This window comes from Hevea brasiliensis, chromosome 5 (genome assembly GCF_030052815.1).
Source record: "Hevea brasiliensis isolate MT/VB/25A 57/8 chromosome 5, ASM3005281v1, whole genome shotgun sequence".
In the NCBI taxonomy this organism is placed as follows: Eukaryota; Viridiplantae; Streptophyta; class Magnoliopsida; order Malpighiales; family Euphorbiaceae; genus Hevea; species Hevea brasiliensis.
In genome coordinates, this window is record NC_079497.1 from 5,154,979 (window position 1) to 5,174,303 (window position 19,325).

Sequence of the window (19,325 nt, forward strand, 5' to 3'; positions counted from 1 at the left end):
TAATATAAATATACATATACAGATATGAATATAGATTTTTAACAAATGTTTATTTTTTAATATTTAATTATTATTATTATTATTATTATTTATAATTATATCTAACCATGAATATTATCATCATCATTACATTCTTGTTAACTTTTAAAATTAATTACACAATTATTTATAGATTATATTAAGATTAATTAAATTATAAATTATATAACATCTTAATAATATGGTCTTTTACTCATAATTATATTAATCAATCAGTGTTATAAAAAGTATACACATTTACACAGGCACAACGATGCTCTAATAGAACCATCTTATGACTTGTTTAGTTTATATAATTGATGTTGTTAGCTGATAGTTGATAATTGATTGGAGTCTGATTTATACTATGTATTTATTAAAACTATATCTAATTATTGGTGTATACGTAAAATGATTATTAAGGGTATATCATGTAATTTATTTTACTATTGAAATAAATATATAATTATTAATTTATTATATATTATTTATTTTATTATTAAAATAAATATATAATAATTAATATATACAATTTGATTGTTAATACAGAATAGATAAAATTCAACACATTTGTTTATCTTTGTGGTGAGGATAGAATGTTGCTAGCATCAACTTCATAAATATAGCTTTATCATTCTATTATCTATCCCAGCTGCTAGGTAGTCAGAATTAACCAAATTCTCAGCAAACGAGAACTAATCAAATTCAAATATGGAAAATGCATGTTTCAAGTATTATTAAATAAGTTCAGAAAGACGATAAAAATAACTGTATTTGAAGTTATTTCAATATATATATATATATAGGCACACACTCATCATCTGATTATGATGGGGAATATAGAAAATGTACTTTTGCAAGGTTTTTTTTTTTAAAAAAAATTCTTAATAGTGAAAAACTAATATTTGATCTATCATATTTATAAAAGCACTTTGAAGATTTATAAAAACTAACATTTATAATTTTCCAATTTTAGTTGTTTTGCTAGTTTATGGAGGTTAATTGCAGTTTGAGTGCTGTAATCTTGGGCAGTTATTTCTATTTTAGATTAAGCAATGTAATGCATAATTGGCATTTTTGTCTAGCTATATTATGTTTCTACAGTTAAACATCCCTTATGTTTTTTTTTTAAGAATTGATTGGTTTTGAGAATATATGTTTGTTTTTTTAATTGATTTTTTTTAATGATGCTTAGGAAAAATTGAGTTTTAGTTTAATCTTTTAATCATTCTTTTGTTATGATAAACCATTCTATAGAGCATGATTGAAGTCCATCAGCTTGTATGGGATTACTGGTTTCCAAACATTACTTTTGTTTCCCTCAGTTTTAGTGGCATTCTAGCTAGTTTATCTGTTGTTGCTCTCTTTTTAGTCTTCCTTGTATCCGCAGGGTTTTTTAGACTGATAAAAGTATTATGATGGATAATGGATAATGGATGCAAACTGAAGACTTGTTGGATAAACTTAGTATTCCTTTGACAGCCGAAGAGCTTGACATTATTGAAAGGCTTTATCACCAAGCCATGTAACTTGAAATAGAGTTCTTCAAATGTGCAGCCACTTTCTCAGCCCACTGTGATTCCTTGTGGTGATGAGTCTAAGATGTTGCTAAGGCTAAGGCAATGGAATTTGAAAAGCAATAGGAATAAAGTCTTGAAAAGGAATCGTCAGAGACTTGTATCAGCAGGGTATGGAACTTGATTGGGATTAAAAAAATGTAAATATTTTGTATTGAAAAATATATTTACAACCGTTGATTTTGAATTCAATGGTCTAAATTGTATCAACATGATAAGTGATACTCAAATTTGAAAGAATTCATTGCATAAACTAAGAATATAGAAACTAAAAAGAATGGTGATAAGCAGAGTCTTTGGTAAATTATGTCAAATAATAACATTTAAATAAATTTTGTCATTTTAAAATTTAATTTAAGTACATAGTTTTTTTATAAAATCATTTAAATTTAATTATTTAAATAGAATTAAGTCAAGTTCTAATACAAAAATAGTTAATTTGGTTAAATCGTTAGTAATTAATACTTTGATTATTTATTTAGTTTACTTGCATTAATTCGTGATTTTGATATTTAAATCCTCCAAATTAATTACATTTAAATGTTAATGTTTTTAGTAAATATTTATTTTTTTAATATTTAATTATTACTGTATATCATTTATAAATTATATCATACATATCTTTATCATCTTTACATTGTCATTAATTTTCAAAAATTAATTTTATAAGATAATTATATTAAGATTAATTAAATTATAAATTATATATCATCCTAATAATATGTTTTTTTATCCATAACTGTCGAAAGTGAATACAGAGGCACAACGAGAATCATTAGGCTTTTAAATTTTCTACATCTTAATAGAATTTATACAACAATATAGTCGCATACTCATCGTGTTTATATTATTAATAATTTAATTTAATTTATTTTGTATATACAAAAATAATTATATTGATAAATATATTTAAATTACATTTTCTCAATAAGTATATTATCCAGTTTAATAATTATGTGATAAATATTTTGGATGTAAAATTGTTAAAAATATGTGATTATTATTTTTTTAGATTTTAATATTTATAAATTAATTAATTAATTATATTATAAATTTATTAAATTAATTTAATTAAATATTTTATTTAATATATTTTATATATTTTAAATTTTAAATATCAAAAATCACAAAATAAAAAATTAATAATATACAATTAACTTTCAATATTTAATAATACTAGTTTTTACCTTAACGTGCATTGCATGTAAATTTATGCATTATATTATATAAACACGTGATTTAAAACTTTTTTATATGATTTTCTTTAAATTTTTTATATAATATAATATTATCATTATATATTATTTTTAATAACCAATTAAATTTATTTATTTATTTATATGACTGTATTTTATTTCTAATTAAAGTTGATTCAAAAGAGTTATAAAAATAAAATTAATAAGTTATAAGTTAATTGAAATATTATAAATAAAACACATGAAATAAAAAATTTAATATATATTATTTTAGTGATTAAAATATTATAAATAAAATACCATAAATATGGTATGGGAATATGGATATTTGAATTTTACAAGTTAAAATGTATTATCTACTAAAAATTATTTTTAAAATACTTTCAATTTTTTTAAAAAAGTTATTACAGTCCATTTAAAATAGGGATTGGAAGGCAAAAAAATATGTATTTTATTACTTCACTTTATCTTGTTAAAATAAAGACGTTAGAACTAACAATTTTTTATAAAAAATATTTTTTGTACTTTTATAAATAATAAAAATAATGAAGAGTGATTTTAAAAATCTCGATGTTCCTCCCTTCTCATTTTTTAATTGTTTTTCAACTTCTCGCTATTGTAGTCAATTTTTAATTTTTAAGAATTTTAACTTTTTTTTAAATATTTATTTTAATAAATAGTGAAAATGAAATAAATTGACCATCAAAATTATGATAGGAAAGGAACCCAACAACTAAAATTATATCACGTTAACTAATTTAATGGGTATGTAAATGTAAAAATGCACCAATTTCTTGGTTTTTTTCTTTTTTTCTTTTTTCTCACTTATTGAAAGCACTGTAAATGAATCATATATATTATTCACAATAAATAAAGTGATCACAGATATGTAATAAAATATTTTATTTTAATTATTTTTTGAAATTTAAATTCTTTAGAATGAATTATTAAAAACTAATTAAGGCCTATAACTTTATTCATACTTTATTTCTATTGTTTTTTAAAATTAATTACGACTCTTAGGATAAAAATTATATAAAATTTTTAATGCCAAAAATATATATATAGAAGATATCAAAATTTTTATAATACAATAATTTAGAAATTAAAAAAAAATAAATTTTGAGAATAAACTCATGATCATGATCAAATTTAAATTATCATTAATAAATTATATAAAAATCCCTTAATTTTAAATATTAAAAACTAAAGTAACTACTAATGAATTATACATATTAAAAAGTAACTTTGTTAGCTAAAATAATAAATATTAATAAATTAGAGATAATAACAAATTAATGTTAGCCAATGGCAATGGAGCTAGACACAAGCGTGCTTTCAAGATTCTGAAGCAGAGCAAGATTACTATAAATGAAATAAGGAAAGATATCAACAGCAGAAAGATATCACAAATAATTAATTAATTCAAAAAAAAAGTAATGAAAGATATCTACAGATAAAAGATATCACAAACAATTAATTAATGGAAAGAAAACTAATGAAATATATCAACAGATGGCAAATCTTAAAGGATTAATTGAAGTTATAAACTATATATAGGTTTGTGCTTGTTGAAATGTGTAGAAATATTTTTTCGCTAGAGAAGGGAGAAATAAAGATGGGCAGAGTTCTTGATGCAGATGATGGTGGGTATTTCGATAGAATGGTGGCTGCGATCAAGTTAGTGGACGAAAGTATTCTGACTGCTTTTATGCAACAAGTAAGAGCTAAAGTCAACCGACTTGCTGCATATGTGCCCAAGAAAAGCAGGGGCTATGGACAACGCTTAGACAAGAAACCACATTCTCATTCATCTTTATTTCTTCATGTGAAGTCTTCTGGGAGCATGAACGAGGAACAAGAAAAGGGTTAGTGGCAAGCGATGCTTTCGAAGTGGTAACAGTCATGAAGATGAACATAAGAAAAAGAAATTGCTGAAGAGACGAAGGCCTGACAGAATCAATTTTGCAAATTTTGGTTTGGAGACACCTACTGACATGCCTGAGGAATGGTGGCATAAAATTCAAGCAAAAGGAGGCATTGATGTAAAGTTGGTAATAATGAAACAGATGTTTGCCACTGATTTGAGTACTCACCACGATTGTTTCTCAATCCCTTTTAAGCAGATAAGAGATTTCAGTTTTCTTACAGAGGATGAGAAGAGAAAGTTAAAGGAGCCCAAGGAGAAAATGCCAGTTACACTCATGGAACCTTGTGGTTCAGAGTCTAAGATGTGGCTAAGGCAATGGAATTTGAAAAGTAGCAGTACCTATGTGTTGACATCTAGTTGGAAGAAAGTCAACAACAATTTCTCCTTAAATTTACCTACTTCATCCTCTGAGCTGCAATTCTTCAATTTCACTTGAACTGCCTTCTCAACTTCTCCAAGGAAGTGATATTTGATTTTAACATGTTTAGTCTTTCCATGAAAGACTGGATTTTTCACAATAGCAACAGCAGATTTATTGTCACATAGCACCTCAGTGGCATTTACCTGTTCATGCTTCAAATCAACCAGCAATTTCCTGAGCCAAATGGCTTGGTTTACAGCATGTGCAACAGCAATATACTCTGCCTCAGCTGTGGATTGTGCCATAGTCTCTTGCTTCTTAGAACTCCAGCAAATCATGCCTGAGCCAATAGCAAAACAGTAACCAGAGGTGCTTCTCATGTCATTAAATGAAACTGCCCAATCACTATCAGTTAAGCCCATTAGTTTTACTTCTGCATGTCTTGCATATAATACACCAAAGTCTGCTGTTTCCTTTCAGATATCGCATCAGCCTCTTTGCAGCTCTATAATGCACTTCACATGGGCTCTGCATGAACCTAGAAAGTATGCTTGTTGCATGCATAATATCTGGTCTGGTAGCTGACAGATATAGTAGGCATCCAATAAGACTCCTGTAAAGACTTGCATCAATCTTCCTTGCTTCATCACTTTTGCAAAGCTTTTTACCTTGCACAGCTGGAGTACTTACTGTCTTACAATTTTCGATCCCAAACTTCTTTAAAATTTCAATTGCATATTTCCTTTGGCTCATGAAGATTCCTTGATGAAGGAGCAGGATTTCCATACCAAGAAAATAAAACATTTTCCCTAAATCATTCATCTCAAAGCTTCTTTTCAGCTCCTCCTTGAAATAATGAATCAACAACTGATTGTTACCAGTGACCAATAGATCGTCAACATACAGAGAAACAACAATGGTGCAGCTGTGGCCTTTTAGGCATAATGGAGATCTCTGGTTGGCACTGTTTAAGGTTGAGGGGCAGTAGTGGCAGTAAAGGGGAGAACGGGGATGGTGCAAATACAAGTCATCGTACTATGTTGGACCTGGAACTACATTGTAATTTGCAAGGTTAGAGTTGAAGTTCTGTAATAGTTATTTCTATTTTAGATTAAGCAATTTAATGGGGAATTAATTAGTGTTCTCATCTTGTTCCTTGCTAGTTATATAAATTTCTACAGTTAAACATATCTGATGTTTGTTTTGAGAATTGATTGGTTTTGAGAATTTTTTAATGATGCTTAAGACAAATTGAGTTTTAGCTTGATGTTTTAATCATTCTTCTGCTATGATAAACCATCTAAATCCAACAATTATTTTGTAGAGCATGATTGAAGTCCTTGTATATCCCTGGTTTCCAAACATTGCTTTTGTTTCTCTTGGTTTCAGCTCTTGATAAAATTATGAAGTTGGATAAAATTATGAAGATCCTTCTGCTCTTGGTATTTACAGACAAAATATGCTCCAGGAATGAGTCAATGAAAATGCTGTTAGAAGATACTTACAGAGCTTTTTATATCTGTTAGAATGAGTCAATGAAAATGTGGTTGATATTTACAGAGCTGTTGTTTAAAAGTTTTAATCTCTCCTGGTCTCTTCCTCTGTGTGGTGGCACAATACATCGACTTTCGACCTGTATCCCTCCAAAATTTGAACTCCTCATATCATCCCTAAGGCAAATCCATGTCACAGCCAAGGGGTCTGTTCATTTCACAAGATAGCAAGTCAACAACTGAACAACTTCTCAGAACATAGATTATTTTGATAATTTCAGAGAAACCGATTGAGTTGCATTTAATGCACAAATGGAGTATTAATGGGGTATGGACTATCAGTTCTGCAAATACACAGATTTCTTGTTAGCTACAGCCTCTGGGAAGGTTGAAATTAAAGGTCCTAGAAAACTTGCAACTCCTTTTGAAAGAACAAAAGTTGTAGCTTATACTCTTGGTGCCATGACACCTTAAGCACTTACAGATTCGAGGATGGTAGTCATCCTTACATATTAATTATGCTTAAATGTTAGTGACTTTAGTAAATATTTATTTTTTAATGTTTAATTATTACTATATATCATTTATAATTATGTTATTGGCCATTTGAAGCTGTTATAATTTATGGAGCTATACTTGGTGGATTTAGAATATATTGATTGTATTGCCTCTGAAAAAGATTATTTTGGCTAACCAGCTTCCTGTGCACTTGATTGACAGTGATTGAGGTCCTGGCAGAATTGCAATTCAGACTAGAGAACTTTTGGTAGTTGCTGCAATAGTGGTGGAGTAACACAATCTGGAGGTTGAACTACCGCTGCACCATTTACAGCAGAAGCATTTGGATCAGACGAAGCTTGATGAATTGCTATTTCAGTTCCACTATCATGTGTGACCTGTGGAAAATAAGGCCTTGGTGAATAAGAACTAATTTAGTCTGAAACAAGATTCACGTTTGTCTGTTGTAAAACTGGCAAACAATGTTCTTTTTACTCTTCCCATATTGATCAGTTCTAAAATTAGCATTGTGCGCAGAATAAGAAACAGACACGTACGGGGTGACAATTGTGATGGAGAGGCACTCAACTCTCGTTGAACTGACTTGTCATATAACTATCATTAATTTTAAACATCATTATAAAAAATTAATTATAATTAAGATTAATTAAATTATTATAAATTATATACCATCCTAATAATTTGATCTTTTACCTACTATTGTAATAATAGAGACACAACGAGAATGATTAGGCTTTTAAATTCTCTATATCCATTTCATTATCCTTATCATTAATAATAAGTTTCAAATTAATTAATAATAAGTTTCAAATTAATGATTATATCATTAGGCTTTTAATTTCAAATTAATAAGTTGTATTCATCCTTCCACCATTCAGCTTTATCTCAATACTAATTCAATTCCTGCATTACATGTGGATAATTATTAAAATCATATTGATAAATTATTTAATAGAAATTTTAATAATAAAGTAAAAATATATTTTTTAATATTTAGTAAATATTTATTTTTAATATTTAATTATTATTATTATTATTATTATTTATAATTATATTTAAATATAAATATTTTTATCATCATTGTTGTTAATTTTTAAAATTAATTATATAATTATATATAGATTATATTAAAATTAATTAAATTATAAATTTTATACCTTCCTAACATTAAGATTAACTAATGATTGATAGTTGTTGTTGTTAACTAATAACTAATAACTTATTAAAGTTGATTTATGTTATATCTAATTATTATTTTTGATATGTAAAATTACTAATAACAATATATCATATAATTTATACTTTATTATAAACTATAGATAGGGCCTATAACCTCATCTATACTTTATTTTTATTGTTTTTCAAAAATAATTATGACACTTATGATAAAAATTATATAAAATTTTTAATACGAAAAATATAAATAAAAAAATTGAAGATATCAAAATTTTTATAGTAATTTAGAAATTAGAAAACTAAATTTTGAGAATAAACACATTATCATGATCAACTTAAATTATATAAAAAATCCTATAATTTTAAATATAAAACAAAAGTAACTATTAATAAATTCGACATATTAAAAATTAAGGTTGTCAACTAAAATAATAACTATAAATAAATTAGAGATAATAAAAAAATTAATGTCAGCTATTGGCAAAGGAGCTAGACACAAGCCTATCCTGAGCATTCAAGATTCTGAAGCAGAGCAAGATTATTGCAAATGAAGTAATGAAGGATATCAACAGATAAATGATGTCAACAGATGAAAGATATAACAAATAATTAATTAATGCAAGAAAATTAATGAAAGATATCAACAGATACCAATCTTGAAGGGATTTTAAGAGAGTAAAATTATTGTTTGAACCATTCAATACCTAGGGTATCATTAATTACACTTTTTCCTATCAATGTCGAGAGAGATAGAATAGAGTTAGCTGAAACCCACTACAACAAGAATTTGTCCTAAACTACTCCTCCTACAACAAGGATTAATTAAAGTCATAAACTATATATAGATATGTGCTTGTTGAAATGTGTAGAAATATTTTTTTGCTAGAGAAGAGAGAAATAAAGATGGGCAGAGTTCTTGATGCCAATGATGATGGTGGGTGTTTCGACAAAATGGTGGCTGCAATCAAGTTAGTGGAAGAAAGTATTCTTATTGCTTTTGTGCAACAAGTAAGAGCTGAAGCCATGAGCAAGCATGATGACCGACTTGCTGCATCTGTGCCCAAGAAAAGCAGGGGCCATGGACAATGCCAAGACAAGAAACCTCTTTCTCATTCGTCTTTATTTCTTCATGAGAAGTCCTCTAGAAGCATGAATGAAATCAAGAGAAGGGTCTGTGGCAAAAGATGCTCTGAAAGTGGTAACAATACTGAAGATGAACAGAAGAAAAGGAAATTGCTGAAGAGACCAAACAGGACCTGTTTTGCAAATATTGGTTCCGAGACGCCACCTGACATGCCTGATGAGTCGTGGGATAAAATTCAAACAAAAGGAGGCACAGATGTGAAGTTGGTGATAATGAAACAGATGTTTGCTACTGATTTAAATCCTCACCATGATCGTTTCTCAATCCCTTTTAAGCAGATAAGAGATTCCAATTTTCTTACAGAGGATGAGAAGAGCAAGTTAAAGGAGCAGAAGGAGAACATACCTGTAACACTCATGGAACCTTGTGGTGATGAGTCTAAGATGTTGCTAAGGCAGTGGAATTTGAAAAGTAGCAGTACCTATGTGTTGACAACGAATTGGAAGAAAGTCTTGGAAAGGAATCATCAGGGATCATCAGGGAAATTCAAACAGAATGACATAGTGCAGCTTTGGTCTTTCAGGCGCAATGGAGAACTCTGGTTGGCACTGTTTAAGGTTGGGGATGCAAGTACCACTCCTAGCGGCAGTGGCAGTAAAGGGGAGAACGGGGATGGTGCAAGTACAAGTCATCGTACAATGTTGGACCTAGAACTACATTTATAATTTTCCAATTTTAGTTGTTTTGCTAGTTTATGAAGGTTAATTAGAGTTTGAGTGTTGTAATCTTGGGCAATTATTTCTATTTTAGATTAAGCATAATTAGTGTTTTTGTCTAGCTATATTAAATTTCTACATTCAAACATCCCTTATATTTGTTTTGAGAATTGATTGGTTCTGAGAATATATGTTTGTTTTTTTTTTAATGAAACTTAGGACAAATTGAGTTTTAGTTTAATCTTTTAATCATTCTTCTGTTATGATAAACTATTCTATAGAAGTCCATGACTGAAGTCCATCAGCTTGTGTGGGATTACTGGTTTCCAAACATTGTTTTTGTTTCCCTTGGTTTCCTCAGCATCCTAGCTAGTTCATCTTCTTTTGCTCTCTTTTTAGTCTTCTTTGTATCAGCAGCTTTTTCCAGATTGATAAAAACACTATGATGGATAATGGATGTATATAAAAGCTTTTTTTGTTTTTTTTTTTTTGTTTTTTGTTTTTTTTTTCTTCATCTTTTGCCTTGATCTTAATCTACACTATTACAATTAGAATATTCATTTGCACAGGTTAGATACTGAAGTGTCCTTTTTTTTTCTTGCATTTTTATGTTCTTGCAAAAAAAAGCCTTTTCAGGGCAAGCTGCTTGAAGCCCTTATACTATGATATTCTGACTTCAAGTTATGATATATTATGTAATTTTGGGAAATACTAAATAAAATATTTATTAGTGATTCATTTCATATTGTTTCCTTACTTTTCTTTTTGTGTATTAGTGTTTAGGTGAAAATAGTTGTTTCAATGAATGTATTGAAATAGGCATGTTAATTTCTGAAATAATAGGGTAAATGTTATGTTGCTCTGCCTTTAGCATAAGAAAAATAATCAAATAACCTACTGCTAATGTGAATTATCATTATTTTGGTAATTTTAGAGTAACCATTTGAGTCTCATATTCAATTAAATCTTGATGATTCAGATAAAAAGCTCTGTAATTGAATCTGTAAGATATGATAGAATATTATTTCTTGAAATACATGAAAGGACATTAGATTTTTTATACATACTGCTAAATCTTCCAGTATATTGTTTGACTTCAAAATTTCTGGTTGTAATAATTTCAATGAATCAACAATCAAACCTTAGTGAAGTATTATCATGGACTAATACCTTGCATGAGACGTTTAGAATTTTGTATATGTTTATGACCTTCAGCTTCTTTACCCTGAATAGATGATTAAATAGTTTAGTGAGCAGTACTGAGCAGCAATTAGATTCTTTCTACCTATAAATATTTGCTGCCCAATAGAAAGACAATTCTTATTCGATCATCAACTCACTTTCATCATTTCATTTGTCTAAAAGATTCATTCTACTACATTTCCTGAGCTTCTGTATTGAACTTTTGCCATAAGATGATATGTAAAAACACAATTCAGTTGGCAACAATGTGGTAGAAATTTATTAGAACATGAACTTTTCTCAAGAATTTTTTTCATTTTCTGATGTTCATTTAATGCAAGAATGGGTTATAGACCCTTCTGAAGAGGGGATTATCAATTCTGCAACTGTGAGATACACAAATTTCTTGTTAGCTACAGTCTCTGGGAAGGTTGAAATTAAAGGTCCCGGTATACTTGCAGCTTGTACACTTTGTGCCATAACACTTTAAGCACTTATAGATTTAGAGGATGGTAGTTATCCTTACAAGAAGTGGACTGACAATTACTCATATGAGGGTTTTCAGGTAAATGTTTTGTATTGAAAAATAAAAATAATGATGATAAGAATTCATCAAAAGAGTCTTCCATAAATTATGTCAAATTATAATGTTTAAATAATTTTATCATTTTAAAATTTAATTTAAATATTATAAAATCATTTAAATTAAATTATTTTAATAAAATAATTTTATCATTTTAAAATTTAATTTAAATATTTTTAAAATCATTTAAATTAAATTATTTTAATAAAATTAAGTCAAGTTCTACTAAAAAATAGTTAATTTTGTTAAATCATTAGCAATTAATACAAAGATTGTTTAGTTTGTCTTGCATTAATTCGTGATTTTGATACTTAAATCCTCCAAATTAATTATATTAAATGTTAATGTTTTTAGTTAATATTTATTTTTAAAATATTTAATTATTATTGCATATCATTTATAATTATATCATACATATCTTTATCATCATTACATTTTTATTAATTTTTTTAAAATTATTTTTATAAGATAATTAAATTAAGATTAATTAAAATATAAATGATGTACCATCTTAATAATTTGATCTTTCATCCATTACTGTAATAATATGATCATAACAACAACTATGGTTTAATTTTAAATTAATTAGGGTAAGCTATATCGTCTCTTTGGTCATTAAGTTTTATGTTAATACTAATCGAAACCCTACACTACATATAGATAATTAATAAAATTATATTGATAAATTATTTAACAGAAATTTTAAAAATAAAGTAATTATATTTTTTAATAAATGGTACATAAAAATATAAATATTTTTATTTCATAATAAATTAATTTTTTTTTATGATATAGCTGATTCTTATCTATTTTTTGTGTAAATATATATTTTTATTTATGTTCTTACTTTTTTTAATATTATCATATTTGTAATTTTTCACTTCTTTTTTGTCTGCCTATATTTATACATTCGCTTAGACATAAGAATATAAATCCCAGATAAATTCACGTGGCATCATTTTATATATATATATATATATATATATATTATCATATTTGTAATTTTTCACTTCTTTTTTGTCTGCCTATATTTATACATTCGCTTAGACATAAGAATATAAATCCCAGATAAATTCACGTGGCATCATTTTATATATATATATATATATATATATATATATATATATTAATTATATTTATTGTATATATATATATATATATATATACAATAAATATAATTAATATAGTTATATTTCTAATGTTATAATTAATAATTAAATAAAATATTAATTTTAAATTTTTAAATTTAAAAAATTAGTAATTGATTCAATCAAAATTAGAAGAAAAAAAATCAACAAATTTTAAAAATATATAAATAAAAATACTAATGAAGAGCCTCATATTCTCTTTGCTTTAGCTTTAGTATAAATATACAGATACAAATATAAATATAGATTTTTAACAAATATTTACTTTTTAATATTTAATTATTATTATTATTATTATTATTATATGTCATTTATAATTATATCTAACCATGAATATTATCATCATCATTACATTCTCGTTAATTTTTAAAATTGATTACACAATTATATATAGATTATATTAAGATTAATTAAATTATAAATAATATATCATCTTAATAATATGGTCTTTTACTCATAATTATATTAATCAATCAGTGTTATAAAAAGTAAACACATTAACACAGGCACAATGGTGCTCTAATAGAACCATCTTATGACTTGTTTGGTTTATATAATTGATGTTGTTAGCTGATAGTTGATAATTGATTGGAGTCTGATTTATATTATGTATTTGGTAAAACTATATCTAATTATTGGTGTATATGTAAAATGATTATTAAAGATATATCATGTAATTTATATTACTATTGAAATAAATATATAATTTTTAATTTATTATATATTATTTATTTTATTATTAAAATAAATATATAATAATTAATATATACAATTTGATTGTTAATAAAGAATAGATAAAATTCAACACATTTGTTTATCTTTGTGGTGAGGATAGAATGTCGGTAGCATCAACTTCACAAATATAGCTTTATCATTCTATTATCTATCCTAGCTGTTATGTAGTCAGAATTAACCAAATTCTCTGCAAATGAGAACTAACCAAATTCAAATATGGAAAATGCATGTTTCAAGTATTATTAAATAAGTTCAGAAAGACGATAAAAATAACGGTATTTTATGTTATTTCAATATATATATATATATATACACACACACACTCATCATCTGATTCTGATGGGGAATATAGAAAATGTACTTTTACAAGGTTTTTTTTTTTTAATTTCTTAACAGTGAAAAACTAATATTTGATCTGTCATATTTATAAAAGCACTTTGAAGATTTAGATGCACAATCACCAATTAATGCAAAGTTGAGTAAACAAATCAACATCCCACATAGCTAATAAAAGATAAGATATCAGCAGAACCAAATCCTCAAGGGATTGTGAAAACAATGTCAGTAAATTTAGCTATATTATATTTCTATAGTTAAACATCCCTTATGTTTTTTTTTTTGAGAATTGATTGGTTTTGAGAATATATGTTTGTTTTTTTAATTGATTCTTTTTTTAATGATGCTTAGGAAAAATTGAGTTTTAGTTTAATCTTTTAATCATTCTTCTGTTATGATAAACCATTCTATGGAGCATGATTGAAGTCCATCAGCTTGTATGGGATTACTAGTTTCCAAACATTACTTTTGTTTCCCTCGGTTTCAGTAGCATCCTAGCTATTTTATCTATTGTTGCTCTCTTTTTAGTCTTCCTTGTATCACAGGGTTTTTTAGATTGATAAAAGCATTATGATGGATAATGGATAATGGATGAAGAGCTTGACATTATCGAAAGGCTTTATCACCTAGCCATGTAACTTGAAATGGAGTTCTTCAAATGTGCAGCTACTTTTTTCAGCTCACTGTGGTTCCTTGTGGTGATGAGTCTAAGATGTTGCTAAGGTTAAAGCAATGGAATTTGAAAAGCAATAGGAATAAAGTCTTGAAAAGGAATCATCAGGGACTTGTATCAGCAAAGTATGGAACTTTATTAGGATTAAAAAAAGGTAAATATTTTGTATTGAAAAATATATTTACAACCGTTGATATTGAATTCAATGGTCTAAAATGTATCAACATGAAAAGTGATACTCAAATTTGAAAGAATTCATCACATAAACGAAGGAAATAGAAACTAAAAGTAATGGTAATAAGCAGAGTCTTTGATAAATTATGTCAAATAATAACATTTAAATAAATTTTGTCATTTTAAAATTTAATTTAAGTATATATTTTTTTTTATAAAATCATTTAAATTAAATTATTTAAATCGAATTAAGTCAAGTTCTAATACAAAAATAGTTAATTTGGTTAAATCGTTAGTAATTAATACTTTGATTATTTATTTAGTTTACTTGCATTAATTCGTGATTTTGATATTTAAATCCTCCAAATTAATTACATTTAAATGTTAATGTTTTTAGTAAATATTTATTTTTTTAATATTTAATTATTACTTTATATCATTTATAAATTATATCATACATATCTTTATCATCTTTACATTGTCATTTATTTTCAAAAATTAATTTTATAAGATAATTATATTAAGATTAATTAAATTATAAATTATATATCATCCTAATAATATGATTTTTTTTCCATAATTGTAGTAATCCATAACTGTCGAAAGTGAATACAGAGGCACAACGAGAATCATTAGGCTTTTAAATTCTCTACATCTTAATAAAATTTATACAACAATATAGTAGCATACTCACCGTGTTTATATTATTAATAATTTAATTTAATTTAATTTAATTTGTATATACAAAAATAATTATATTTATAAATATATTTAAATTACATTTTCTCAATAAGTGTATTATCCCGTTTAATAATTATGTGATATATATTTTGGATGTAAAATTGTTAAAAATATGTGATTATTATTTTTTTAGATTTTAATATTTATAAATTAATTAATTAAATATATTATAAATTTATTAAATTAATTTAATTAAATATTTTGTTTAATATATTTTATATATTTTAAATTTTAAATATCAAAAATCACAAAATAAAAAATTAATAATATACAATGAACTTTCAATATTTAGTAATACTAGTTTTTACCTTAACGTGCGTTGCACGTAGATTTACGCATTATATTATATAAACTCATGATTTAAAACTATTTTATATAATTTTCTTTAAATTTTTTATACAATATAATATTATCATTATATATTATTTTTAATAACCAATTAAATTTATTTATTCTTTTGTATGACTGTATTTTATTTTTAATTAAAGTTGATTCAAAAGAGTTATAAAAATAAAATCAATAAGTTATAAGTTAATTTAAATATTATAAATAAAACACATGAAATAAAAATTTTAATATATATTATTTTAGTGATTAAAATATTATAAATAAAATACCATAAATATGGTATGGGAATATGGATATTTGAATTTTACAAGTTAAAATGTATTATTTACTAAATTTTATTTTTAAAATAGTTTCAATTTTTTTAATAAAATTATTACAATCCATTTAAATAGGGATTATAAGGCCAAAAAAATTTATTTTATTACTTCACTTTATCTTGTTAAAATAAAGATGTTAGAACTAAGAATTTTTTATAAAAATATTATTTGTACTTTTATAAATAATAAAAATAATGAAGGGTGATTTTGAAAATCTCGATGTTCCTCCCTTCTCACTTATTAAAAGCACCGAAAATGAATCATATATATTATTTACAATAAATAAAGTAATCAAAGATATGTAATAAAATATTTTCTTTTAATTATTTTTTGAAATTTAAATTCTTTATAATGAATTATTAAAAACCCGTTAAGGCCTATAACTTTATTCATACTTTATTTCTATTGTTTTTCAAAATTAATTACGACTCTTAGGATAAAAATTATATAAAATTTTTAATACCAAAAAAATATATACAGAAGATATCAAAATTTTTATAATACAATAATTTAGAAATTAAAAAAATTAAATTTTGAGAATAAACTCATGATCATGATCAAATTTAAATTATCATTAATAAATTATATAAAAATCCCATAATTTTAAATATTAAAAACTAAAGTAACTACTAATGAATTATACATATTAAAAATTAACTTTGTCAGCCAAAATAATAAATATTAATAAATTAGAGATAATAACAAATTAATGTTAGCCAATGGCAATGGAGCTAGACACAAGGAAAGATATCAACAGCAGAAAGATATCACAAATAATTAATTAATTGAAAAAAAAAAAGTAATGAAAGATATCTACAGATAAAAGATATCACAAACAATTAATTAATGGAAAGAAAACTAATGAAATATATCAACAGATCGCAAATCTTAAAGGATTAATTGATGTTATAAATTATATATAGGTTTGTGCTTGTTGAAATGTGTAGAAATAGAGAAGGGAGAAATATTAACTTCTAATTCTAATTGACTTAGGACTCTCATATTTATTCCTGTTCGAATCGGGAATGGGAATACTATATAAGGAGACAACTTTCATGATTCATTCTATTCATTTTTCTTCTACTTTTTATCAGGAACTAAGCGATCATTGCGAGATGGGGATTAGGCAAGTTTGGGCGTGTAATCTCATGGAAGAACTGCAAAAAATGGATGCGGCGTTGCACCACCACAAGGTGGTTTCCATGGATTCGGAGTTCCCTGGATTTCTTCGGAAAACCCCTCGCCGGTCTGATGAGTTATCGGCATTCGCTGATATGAAGTTCAACGTTGATAACATGAAAATTATCCAACTGGGTATTACACTTTCTGATGAGAATGGAATTATTGCTGGAACTTGGGAGTTTAATTTCAAGTTCTTGATAGAAACGGAGGTTTTTTATGATCCTAAGTCCATTGAGTTTCTAAAGGAAAGTGGAATTGATTTTGAGGAGCTGAGGATTAATGGGATCGACCAGCTGTTTTTCTCAAACATGTTCACTCATGTTTTAAGCAGACATAGAGACTTGAAGTGGCTAACTTTTCATGGGCTATATGACTTGGCCTACATGGTGAAGCTGGTTACCAAGAAACCACTGCCCGTATCTATGTTGGATTTCACTGAGATTATTGCCACGGTATTTGGGTGCTGTGTGTTGGATGTCAAGTACATGGCACGATTCTACGATGACCTGCACAGGGGTGAGCTTGGATTGGAGAAATTGGCTAAGATTCTAGGAGTCAAGCGAGTTGGAGGGTCTCATCAAGCAGGATCTGATAGTCTATTAACAGCTCGTGTGTTCGCCAGGATGAAGACGGTGTATGGGATAGAGGAATCTAGATTTGTGGGGTTCTTGTATGGCGTCACCACTAGGATTTGCGAACCAGTGAGTACGCAAGTCATTCCTACTTTTCCTCGCTGCTGTGAACCAGGGATTCCTCAGCTATGTCAAGTGCTCCCAGCTTCTCGCTATTGTCGGCCAATGATTCATGGTGTCTTCCTCTATCCACCAATCATTCAGCATCAGTACAGGGTTCTGTAGATTCCTTATATAAGGATGTGGTCTTTTCTTCAAGTAACTATATGTTATTTAGGATTTTGTTGTAGATTTCCTTTTTATATTTTTATCATAGCACATATATGATTGAAATGCTTATAAGCACAATAAACAAAAATTCTTATCAAGTAATAAATATAACATATTGGCATGTGTAAATACCGAGAAAATTTAATCATAAATGCAGTGTATGATCCATTGTTTGAGGGAATTGGTCTGCCTGTAGACCCGCATCTGCGAATGCTTGCTTTGATCTGACTGCAAATGCTAATTACTTGCTTATAACTCCACCATTGTAGACAGATGCACTTGCAAGAGGCTCTGAAAACAAATATATCACTGCGATTGGTAATTCATGAATGCTGGAATTCAATTCAATTGAATTCTTGGGTTAATTACATGAATGCAACATAAGATTTGACCAAAACGAGAATGTTAAGTCGAACAAGCAAGAATGTTGAAGGAATAGGCCTGTATATTTTGCCTCTAAAATAGCTTGATGCGTTCTTCAACCAAAACTAACCTTCAATATTGAGAGTTATCAAACACCCACGGCTCATGCAACTAGCTACTATGAATATTTTTAATAAATTATTCTAACTGCTTTTATGCAACAAGTAAGAGCTGAAGCCATAATCAAGCATGATGACCGACTTGTTGCATATGTGCCCAAGAAAAGCAGGGGCCATAGACAACGCTTAGACATAAAACCACATTCTCATTCATCTTTATCTCTTCATGTGAAGTCTTCTGGGAGCATGAACGAGAACAAGAAAAGGGTTAGTGGCAAGCGATGCTTTCGAAGTGGTAACAGTAATGAAGATGAACATAAGAAAAAGAAATTGCTGAGGAGACCAAGGCCTGACAAAATAAATTTTGCAAATTTTGGTTTGGAGACACCTACTGACATGCCTGAGGAATGGTAGCATAAAATTCAAGCAAAAGGAGGCATTGATGTAAAGTT

The 19,325-nt window shown here is 26.8% G+C and overlaps 1 protein-coding gene and 1 pseudogene across 1 annotated transcript; both read left to right on the forward strand.

Annotated features, from left to right (window-relative positions):
• Positions 1-9,173: 9,173 nt before the first annotated feature.
• Positions 9,174-10,079, forward strand: LOC131180050 (B3 domain-containing protein At2g31420-like). Its single transcript, XM_058147643.1, has one exon. It carries the CDS (start codon positions 9,174-9,176, stop codon positions 10,077-10,079), a length of 906 nt encoding a protein of 301 aa, XP_058003626.1.
• A 7,216-nt stretch (positions 10,080-17,295) lies between these two features.
• On the forward strand, positions 17,296-18,655 carry LOC131168837 (putative CCR4-associated factor 1 homolog 8; annotated as a pseudogene).
• The last annotated feature ends 670 nt before the right edge of the window (positions 18,656-19,325 follow it).